General features: G+C 42.7%; 1 protein-coding gene across 1 annotated transcript; it reads right to left on the reverse strand.

Annotated features, from left to right (window-relative positions):
* Positions 1-11139, reverse strand: LOC135499741 (serine/threonine-protein kinase ULK4-like). Its single transcript, XM_064790682.1, has 23 exons — positions 11091-11139; positions 10473-10646; positions 9740-9979; positions 9235-9379; positions 8814-8999; positions 8212-8529; positions 7689-7978; positions 7428-7488; positions 7062-7287; positions 6746-6824; positions 6215-6568; positions 5652-5834; positions 5132-5259; positions 4641-4777; positions 4200-4430; positions 3553-3699; positions 3005-3137; positions 2707-2848; positions 2389-2494; positions 1949-2115; positions 1667-1774; positions 685-867; positions 1-362 (listed from the first exon to the last, which is right to left on the reverse strand). The coding sequence occupies exons 2-23, from the start codon at positions 10608-10610 to the stop codon at positions 204-206; spliced, it is 3861 nt and encodes a 1286-aa protein (XP_064646752.1). The 5' UTR covers positions 10611-10646; positions 11091-11139; the 3' UTR covers positions 1-203.
* Positions 11140-11154: the final 15 nt, after the last annotated feature.

The raw sequence follows: 11154 nt of genomic DNA on the forward strand, positions 1-11154 counted from the left end.
TTTTTGCTATACAGGTTGGCCCAAAAACATACATCCAGCACTTACAGAGTCAAAGAACCAGATCTGAATGGAAAAGAACTCTTGCAACCAATATTATACAGACCTGCTGTGAAAAATAACAAAACAATCTACTACATTTACAAATAAAGACAAGCTACATGTACATAAAGAATAACAACTGCTTCATTTTACTCAGTTTCTCCTCATTTTACATATCCTGTTGTTTTAAGTATTTCCCCTGCCAGGGACGACACAGCGACATCCGCATGTGAGCTTGCTGTCTGCACCAACGACGTGATCGTCTCCGCCAACTCTGCTCCGTGATGCTTCATGTTGTCACAGTGCACTTGTTCTGTGCTCACCTGGAAACACAGAGATGAAGTTTTCTTTAGTATTACATGTAAACAACTGATTACAAACGACTTGTGCCCATGTGCCACGGAACTGATGACCGTGGCACACATCCTGACAAGATGTGAGAGATTGGCAGCTCTGAGAAAAGACATCTGGCCAGAAGGTACCAGCCTACAAGACCAGCTCTATGGAGACCTCCAACAGCTGCGAAACACCATGAGAAGAAGAAGAAAGAAGAAGATTACAAGTGACAGTTGAAGAAGATGCTTATACATGTAAACGAGGAAAAACAAACAGGGCAGGAGGTGACGTCTTCAATAGACTACTCACAAATCTTTTTATGATCCTCAAGACGATTTTCTGTTTTCTTGCATCAGCTTTTCTCAACACCTGACTGAAGAACGCCATATTCTCTGGCGAGAGAGCCTCGGGATTTTCACCACCAAACAGCTGCACCATCAGTGACAAGGTCTTACAGGCGTGGTCAGCAACGTCATGGTCGTCATTGACAAGCTGAAAGGGAAAGTGAAAAATATTTTGATAGCGTTTAAGTCAGGGTTGGCTCTGCGAATTTTTTCCTCCTAACCACTTTTTAGCACACGTGGCTGTCACTTTTAGCCATATTGAGTCAGCTCTGGCCATTGTCGATCGTTTGTCCATCTTGGGGACAACCCAGCCCACAGTAACATGTGCGAGAATGGCAGCCAGTACTGAGACTAGCAAATCAACGAATGATTCGAGGAACCCGTGACAGGAGACTCCATGGCAACGAAGCGAGCGGGGAAACTAGCCGATAATGGGTGCGCAAGGCGACCAGCAGCGCCACCAAAATCACTGTAGCGGCAACGGGTAGAACTAATAATGTATGCGTAAGGCAACAAGCAGCGCCTCCAAAATCACTGTAGCGGCAACGGGTAGAACTAATAATGTGTGCGTAAGGTGACCAGCAGCGCCACTAAAATCACTGTAGCGGCAACATGTAGAACTACAATGCAGCAGACGATAGCAACCACGTGCGATAGCGCGGCCGCCCGCAAATATGATAAAGTTTGACTGACTAACGATCGTTCCTTGGTGCATTTGGTGTGGAACTAGATCTTTTTGATAGACTTTGACCAATTTTCGCACAACACTATTACACTCTCCCCAAAACATGGCAATTCAAATTGAATACGCAAAATTTTTAGCCATTCGATGAAGTGATCACGCCATCTGATCTGTTATTCAGAATTGGCAGCATGGCAACACAATGACAGGCCTTTATTTCCGCACTGTGAAATAGACAAGATATATGTAACCCAGCATTACATACCAGTTGTATCATGACACCAGTCATGTCGGTGAAGGGTTTATTATTCAGCAGGAGCTTCTCAGCCTCCTCTGCCTCCATTGTACCGCCCTCTGCTCCAGCTTTCTTGGACTGTAATAGAAAGGCATAAGTATCAAATACCTACTCTATGGAGCAGACGTGTGTAGCCCTTCCACACAGCAGTAGGCAAACCCCTTTTGGTTGTAGGCCTAAGTCATTGAATGAGTTTATATCAAACACTGCATAAAAAAGTCGTTTCATTGAGATTTTTAAAATGAATTTTACCTGCAATGCCTTCCTGACAACCTCTGACACAAACTTGAGCATGCCATGCAGCGTGTCCAATAGGGTCTGCAGCATTGATGAGGCCGTCTTCAGGTCCACCTTCTCTTCCTCTTCAAGGCATAAGATTGCCACCTCCAGGAAAATATTCGTCATGTAGTCGACAAGACCTGCGATGTGAGGGATTCAAGTCTGAGGCATAGCACAGATAATGTCATAGCAAAGATTACAATACAGCAGAACCTCCCTATTAAGGACACTCTTGGGACAGACAAATGCTGTCCTTAATTGAGAGGTGTCGCGATTACAAAGGTCAATTTCAATGGAAAGGACCAACTTAGGGCCATAAGCAGTGTCATCTAATGGAGAGGATGCCAATAATAGAGAGGTGTCCGCTTAAAGAGGTTTCACTGTAAATGTAACAACTGCTAGCTCGGTCTCACCTTGGTCATATAATTCATTGAGATCTGTTTCCTTGTGACTGACCAGACAGTTGAGGATGTTGACGATCATCTGCATGGTGCTACCAACTGGACTACTCTGGTGGTCCTACAAAAAACATGTACCACATATTCAAATGTACAAAGCGATCCAAACATTTGTCTAGAAGTGTCCGCGAAGGACACTTCGAAAGACCTGTAGTTATGGAGCATTTCAATACATAACACACTTTGGCCTGACCAAGGAACTCCAGGAAACAAACAGGAATTCCAACAAATTCAAAGCAGTGATGGCTCTTTTAGGCAGCGAGTAATACTTACAAGCAAGACTTGGAAGAGGACAGCAGTCAGCCCCTTTGACTGGAACTTCCTAATGAAGGTGGGGTCCTGTTCGATCATGGCATGGATCAGCTTCAGACCATAGGCTGGGATGGGGTCCTGATCCAGTAGGATCTGCTCATACCTGAAAGATGATAACTAATTTGTCAGTATAACTGATATATATGCCATAGCATGAGACCAAAATACAGGCTGTTGCGGATATTATTTTGCTCATTTTCTGAGACTAGTCAGTTGGCACGTGCATACACGTGTCCTGCTACGTTAAAACTCTACTTACTGTGGAAGTAGTGCGTCTTCAATAATGTTATGGAGCAGTTTACTCTGATCTGTCCTCTGTAGGAACTGTTCCCCAGTTAACAAAATGGCCGACATGTCTGAGAATAGTTTTAGGCAGAGAAGTCTCGTGTCTCCTGAAACAAAGAAGTACATACAAGGAATGAAAAACAAGGATGCTTTGTTTTTGAGTTTTCAAAAAAATCAAAGATGAATAAATGGGGCTAAGCGGTTTTACTGAGAGAAGTGTTGGATTTCATGATACATGTATGAACACCTTTGTCAGTTCAATACCTGACATGGGCACATACATGTAGCTCGTCACCTTTGACAGGTAACTTCAATGTCAAATTCTTTGAGTGAGAAGAGTGCAAACCTAGTGCCCTTGGCCTTGTACAGTCTATCTCATAATAAAATCACCACTAATCTAGTGCACCCTTTTCAATGAAGTTTTTGCATACGCCTTTGGCACCCAACAGCTGCGGCAATAAAAACTTCCTGCAAAAAAAGTTTGATTGGTCCGCAACATGATGGAAGCAAAACAATACTGACCATTGCCACTCGAGACCAGAGCAGCCAGAGGTGGCAGTAGCTTGTTGATGATGTTCTTTTCGAACTCGACAAGTATTGTCGGATGCTGAGTGATAGCTTCCAACATGGACATCACCGTCTGTGTAAATGTTACGGAACTTCCACTTCCTGGAATACGATACAAGGACAAAGTTTAGTTTCCAAGGGCAAAAGCAACATTCAAATTGACAGTTGCCAATGCAGTCAGAGAAATTTCCTGAATGAGCGCCATTTAACAAAATGATTTAGCACAGCACTTCTGCTTTGACTATGGATTCTAAATTTGTGAAGGGTTTGACACGGTTTAAAAGAAAAATTTACTCAAAATTGTTAGATGTATGTATGTATGTATGTATATACCATATTTAAATTTAAGCGCCCTTTTCAGATTAAATCCGTTCAAAGGCGCTTTCACAATATTTATAACAAAATTACAATCGAAAAAAGATGGGTCTTGAGCATCGTTTGAAATGATGCAAGGCCCTTTGCCTGCCGGACCTCAAAATGGAGCCCATTCCACAAAACAGCTGCGGAGAATGAGAAGCAGCGCTCCCCATATTTGCTCCGGGCCCTTGAAAGTAGATGCCATCGGGATCAAGTAAAACGTTGCCAAAACTAAAATCACATACCAGCAGCACTCTCAATATTTGTCTCGCCGCTGTCCATTGATTTCACATGATTCAAAAACTCGGCCAAGCTGTCCAGGAAGCTCTCGTTAACGACGTGCGGACGGAAAATCTGGCTGGTAATGACGTGAAGGAAGACTGTCATCATGGGCAGGGATTGTTTCAGGTGTTTGGCCTGGGCTGTGGATGGGTGACGTCGACCCGCGACGTTGTCTAGAGAGGCAAGGATGTCCTCTGAAAAAGGCAAGTTACAATATATATACATAGATCGTAGAGATTGAGATTAAAGCTGTGTGAAAGACTTGACTGAGACTGCATTAAGCAAGTTCTTGTTGGGAACAAGAGCAATCTGAAGATATCTAGTTACTGCACAGACCAGACCAGTCTTATGCTTCTGAACAAGAAGAGGAAAAACGAGTAGATAATAGAATTGGGATGACTTACTGCTAAGGTTAGGAAGTAAAGCCACGATGTATTCAGTCAGAACTTCCAGACATGTGTTGAGATATTCAGAATGTTCTCTGTTTTCTGTCGCCTTTGGTGTCTGTCGTCTCATGTCGCGCTCCATGTACATCACAAGTCTGCAAAATAGATAATCAAGTCATTAGCCGTCCATTGCCAAAATTTGCCGAAAACTACAAATTGGTGTGGGCGTTTTAGCAACTGACACGGACATGATACTTGTGACCTTGGGAAAGTCACCTGACCTAAACTACCTGACTGTTTGAAGGAAATGTAATATCGAATGTCCTTTCCTCAGCTTGTATTAAAAGAACCCCTTCCAAGTGAGAAACATACAAAAAAAACCTCTCCTTGGCATGCAGAAGACAGAGCCACGTTATACCAGGCCAAAACCTCAACTGGTGCCCAACAACAGTGGCAGGTAACAAAACTCTCACAACAGCACATACAGAAAACAGAATAGTCTTGTTTACCTTGCTTGGCAGCACGTCAGAAGCATGTCTTGATTGGTCTTTATCACCTCAACAATCAGCAAGAACGTCTTGGCACGGATCACCATCGACTGGCTGTCTAACAGCTTCATCAACTGATGCATAAAATCCTGAAACAATCACATCAGTTTACAGGAAAGCTCCTAACTCTGGTTAGTCAGAGAAATACATGTAGTAACTTCATTATCATTCACACCACAAGCCCATGATGACTTACTGTTGAATATTCTAACACACCCTGATTGTAGCAGTGATGATTCGCATTTTATACAGCACCTTGTTCTCTGGCCAGCTCTCTCAACCTGAGCTTCCAGGGCAAGCTACATATCAAATTTAGGGGTTGAGACACGAACCAATGATAATTGTCATTTATAACCACAGAGACAAACACCAAAGTCAATGGACACAGAAGAAGTCTTTGGTCAAAGGCCCTCCATGTCATTAAATTTCAAACAAAATCATAATGGTGAAAATTACTACACAAAACTGAACGAATACAAACCTTATCTTGCATCATCCGTTGCAAATGCGCCCCTGATACAACGAGCGCTGTGAACATCGTGACGATAGCTTGCTGAACACGAGAGATTCCAATTGCCAGAGAGCCAAGAATCTTGGAGAGGCCGACCTTATCGATGACGCTCTGAAAGACTCCTGGGTTATGCTTGGTCAGCCGACAAAGGGCCTGCAAAAGAATGTAAGAATATGAAAAATGAATCAGAAAGTCTGTATTTTTATTCAACCATGAGGACAAAGTTTTGCCTGGACCATACCATGCCGATGATAGTTTTCCAGAGGACTTTCCACCACTTAGGTGAAATGCAGTGCCTCAAGAGCAATGCCACTGGCATGCGGTAGAAGAACTGTTTGTTGTTCGAAGACTATATTGTATCACAAGACTAGAGGCTTCGAACTTTCAGAAAATATTACGGATGATGACGGTGTAATGAGTTTCAAACTTCTAAGAACCTCCAGAAGGCCTCCTGATGTACATGACAGAAGATATCGTACATGTACGATCCCTCAATAATGATGATCATAAAAACCTGAGCCATAATTACTCACTGAAATAGTAGTGACTCTCAACGAATCCATTGTCGAATGTGTAAAGATGTACCACATAAGTTGCGCCACTTCATTTGAGACAAACTTTTGCGAATGTGATCCAGACGTCGTCACAACATTCTCGACCGTCTTGGCCGCATAATGATTCACAATGGCGTCTTCTCCGTCTCGCAAACACCGGGTGACGATCGTATAGGTTGTCGACGGGATACTCCAGTTACTAATGCTACTGCTCTTAGCCTCCTCTTGTGTTGCAATGAGGAATAGTAGCTCACCGAGGGCTGGTAGAAGACCCTGCTTCAGCTTAGCATTGTTGAAATTTCCTCGGATGACTTCAGTTAGGATGGTACAAGGCTACAAATTATTGGAAAGCATTTATTTACTTTTGTGTGTTTGACATGGGAAATGTGACTGAATTTAAAATTAGAATTCCTTGTTTCAGGCATTTCATTGTTTTAAGATTTACCATTCTATTTGGTGTCCTCTGTAGCAAGGGTATCTTCTCATCACATTGTTGGCAACTGTACCTACCTCACTCATGTTACATGCCTCGTCCAATTCAGTCAGGTTATTCGCAATCAGTCCAATGATTCTGGCAAGACGCACACGCCTAAAGAGAAGGGGGGAAAACAAATTGAATACAGACACATATAACTGTGCAACTAAAAACAAAAAGACTAACAGGTAGGGCTAGGTGAAATTGTAACAGAAATAGTATCATACCATCATCCTATGAGGACACCCTTTGTGGCCCAACTTGAAGATGGTGATGGGAGTTGAAAAAATATGCCATATTGATCCCAAATTGAATTCAGAAACCGTAGCATATGATGATAATACAACTTACAGGTCCACTTGTGTATTATCCTTGATTTGCTTTGCCATCACATTCATGGCGTTATACTTCATGAAGATCTCAGCGAGGGCCGGTTTCGATGCCAGGGTTGCTGTGTAGATCAACAGATGGAGCCGCTTCTGTGACGGTGGGCCCTTCTCCGGCGTATCTATGGCGTTTACGACGGCCTGAATGTGTTTCTGCTGGTCTTTTGGTGAAAGTGATAGAATTTTGTCCGCTGGAAATAATACAACAAAATCTTTCATGTTTTAGAAAAGGAAAGGGAACTAAAGGCAATTGGCAGACAAACATGTAGAGTAGAAAAATTAATGAATTGAAAGAACTCTCAGTGGTCGTAGAATTGTGAAATTTACTTACCAGAATGAGGAGGAACTGGGATGGATTTTGAATCAAATTTAAGAGTTGCCGGCTTTAATATCTGGAGAAGAACATAGGAGTCGATAAATAAATGACAAACACAATGAACCAAATTGACGCCTAACCATAGTGGCACGCAAAAATGCACATCCATTTGAGGAGGGATACTACATGTATCTGGAGATAAACAACTCCAAGGGCAGAGCAAACGCTGAAGAAGAAAAAATCCAAAAAGCATCGAGCAGACTGGTAGGAGATTACCTTTGGATTGTCTACTATGGGTGTAACCGACTGATCGCTGATGTGAAACACGAGTGGCAAGATGGTCTTCGCCGGCTGATCGTCTGCCTGTTCGTCATTATTCCCCATCATCTCTTGTTTTGCCTTCCGTAACGTCTCCTTCATGCTTAGCGGCGACTGCGCCAGACGGACTGGTTCCTCTGGCGGGACAGCAGTCGATGGGCGGGAACTTAACGTGAACGTTGCTTTGCCTTCTCCTTTCTCAGGCGCTGTCTTTGGACGATACGAATCGAGCAACCCACCAGGCGTTTCTTGAAAGGCAGTTTTAATAATTATATCAAGAATTAACGAACAGATGAGCCTTTACTTATTCTTGATTATATGAAGACAAAATTATTTGAGGGGCGAAAGAATGACGTAGTGGAATCGTGAGCCCAACGTTCTAAATTACTATCACAAATTGCTTGTCACATTGACTAACAGGAAAACTCCCCGAGAGAAGATTCTCAGACCAAACACGAAATTGAGGAGTAAACCACCCTACCTGCTCTGTCATGGATGCCCGTTAGATCTAACTGTTCCATATTCTGATCAAGACTACGATGCAACTCTACGCTATGAACGTTACTGAACATTGTACTGCCTTTGGTGACATTGACGCTACTCTTCATTGTGCTTGCGACGCTTATCGGGCGCATGTCCGTCGATGCTTGGAGGTCTTTCGCGAGGTGCTGGAGGTCGCCCTTCCAGAATGGATGCATCACAAGTCCGCTCCATCCCAAACGTTCTCTAGGATTCTTCTGCATCAGTACACCAACGAGGCTGACAAAATCATTTGAGGGCTTGCTGGAAATTCTACTACCTGTTTTCACAAAATGGAGATACAATGGTTAGCAGGGCTTTGAAATATTCTTCCGATACATAATCTGGCAGGATCTGGTGTAACTGCAACATGAGGATAAATCTAAAACTCGATGATGAAACTACTGCTGCAACTAATCAAATTGCTGATCAAGTAACTTGCAAAGAAATGTCAACTTGGTTTTAAACAAATCTGTTTACATGTATACATTGAGCAAAAGATGGCGCTGCAAGTTCCAAAGAGTAATTCAAGTGACAGACTATAAAATTGCCACCACACTTTACCTTTTACTCTTGGAGGTGGGAAGTCCTTGCTCAAAATCTTCTCGACAAGCTGATCGTAGGAGTCAGCTAAGAATGGTGGGTGGCCGGTGTACATCTCATACATGACGCATCCGAGAGACCAAATATCACTCGAGATTGAAAGAGGTTCGCCTTGAAATAACTCGGGGGCCATGTAGGTGGGTGAACCTGAAAGTTAATTCTTTGAAGATTTAGTGATTCAGGTTCAAAGGAAAATCCAGGTTGGCAATGGAAAAGAGGAATGTCTTGCCAACTGCACTTTTTAAAAATCCCAACCAGGCACTGAAATTTGGACAAATTTTCTGTTTAAGTCTAGGTACATTTACGTGTAGTTTGTGGTAATTTTTTATATTGGCAATCACTTTGAGGCAGCTCCTGCTGTAATTCAACAAAGAAAATGTACCTGCTGTGTCCACCTTCATTTCTTCCCCCTCCTCTGCCTCCGCACCCTCTAGGAACGATTCAAACAGCTCATCGAGATTCTCACCCTCTGCTCGTGAAACCTCAAAGTCAGCAAATTTCAGAATGCCTGGTCCATCAAGCAAGATCTGAAAACGAAAGTATTGTCTCCTTTCAATATTTATGACTGAAGTTATTTCAGCAATCGTTTTTAATTTCAGCGGAGTTTGACTTTTGAAATTCAAGGGCATCCTCAACTCAAAACCTACAAGTTTGTCTGTTCACAGTCATCAGAAAAGGAGTAGTATATCAGATTTACTAAGTAAGCATACACAGTGCCATACATGTACATGTTATGACCACTGAGAGAAGAGAGGGACTCGAGAAGTTGCAGTTTTCCTCCAGCATAATTGTGCTATTCTAGCATGGCAAAGTTCTAGCAAGGCAAACTGAAATAAAGGCACCTAGACGCCTTGCTAGTGCTATACTAAAGAAGGCCATACTCTCACCTTGCTTGGTCGGAGATCACTAAAAATGATCCCAAGGGAGTGGATTTGATGCAACCCAGTAACAAGATCCACGCCAAACTTTCTGATTGCGCTTTCCGGAAGATTGTTGTCCTGAGCAATCACCGTCTCCAGACTCCCACCCGTGCACAGCTCCACAACGAGCCATAAGTGGTTACTTGTCTCATACCACTCATGGAAGTCGACAATATTTGTGTGGCGTATCTCATGTGTAAGGCGCACCTGAGGGGAAACAATATCCTGCATTAGAATGGCTGGCGAGGTAAATAAGGAGTACACCGTCACAGTCCATTATGACAGGTCTGACTTTGGTCTCTTGGGGATTCATAGGAATGAAATGTAATGGATGTAGATATTACATGTTTCCTAGGTAGGCCTATACGTTTGTTAGATTTTTACCTGATTTAAATTATATTTCATACTGATCATCGATTCAATCTTGAAGAAAGTGTGTGACTGTCAGGTAACGTTGTTCTTCACCAGTGCAAAATACTTGAGACTTCCACTTGAGAAAAATCCAGCTTACCCAAAATGAAAATTAGAATTTTCTACCTGCGCTATAACACTGTAACTGTGTCCGGAATCATTTCTTCTCAGTATTAATTAACAGACACCCCACGATCATACATTTTTTGGAACATAATCAAAAGATATAAAATGACAATATGTGGTGGTTATGGACAATTGTCTCATTATATAATGTACATGCACCCACCCTGTTTGTAATGTAAGCTCTCTTGCATTTATCAATGCAATGTATAGCTAAGAAGTTGATTGTTCCTTTTCTGCGGCCCTTGTAGACAATGGTATGTTCACCACGTCCAATCTCATCATACAGAACAAAGTTCTCCATATTCAAGCTGATCCATAAAGTGATTTTAAAACACACCTGGAAATAGAACAGAAAAGGCTAATTGAGGATAGAAGCATTTGCGGGAAAGTACAACTGTCAAAAGGTAGATGTGCCCGAGCTGGGGGGCGGGCGAGGGGGGTTGATCTAGCACCGGCTGGCAGCGGACATTTGTCTTGACTCTTTCTTGGCGCTGCTACAGCTTAAAGTACTGTGGTACTGCCTAGAAGTAGTGTCATCACTGGCGAAATCGACCCAAGTTTGTAAGGGAATGAGTTTCGTCCAAAAATAGATCTGCTATGGCAATGCTTTGCAGGTGTACGTCGACGGGTCATTGTCGGACGTCGTCAGTTCGCCAAGAAAACCAAAGGAATTGAAGGATTCATTGAACTCATCAACACATCATTAGTTTTCAGTGAAGTTCAACTGTATTCCTAGATAAATCAGTTTGGTATGTAGAGGGTAAGATTACAATTAACTCACGTAAAAGTTTGAGTTCCGGGGAAGTCGAGTCGGTTTAGTGAAACCGAAACGAAACCGTAACGAC

The sequence above is a fragment of the Lineus longissimus genome, chromosome 15 (assembly GCF_910592395.1).
Source record: "Lineus longissimus chromosome 15, tnLinLong1.2, whole genome shotgun sequence".
NCBI lineage: Eukaryota > Metazoa > Nemertea > Pilidiophora > Heteronemertea > Lineidae > Lineus > Lineus longissimus.

What these genes read in the sequence shown, in the direction of transcription:
- LOC135499741 (XM_064790682.1), bottom strand. Translation starts at nt 10,610, where the DNA reads ATGGAGAACTTTGTTCTGTATGATGAGATTGGACGTGGTGAACATACC. An exon ending in GAGCTTACATTACAAACAGG is followed by an intron (nt 9,980 to 10,472) that starts GTGGGTGCATGT and finishes GTTTCCCCTCAG; the next exon opens with GTGCGCCTTACACATGAGAT. An exon ending in AAATATTGAGAGTGCTGCTG is followed by an intron (nt 3,700 to 4,199) that starts GTATGTGATTTT and finishes ATCGTATTCCAG; the next exon opens with GAAGTGGAAGTTCCGTAACA.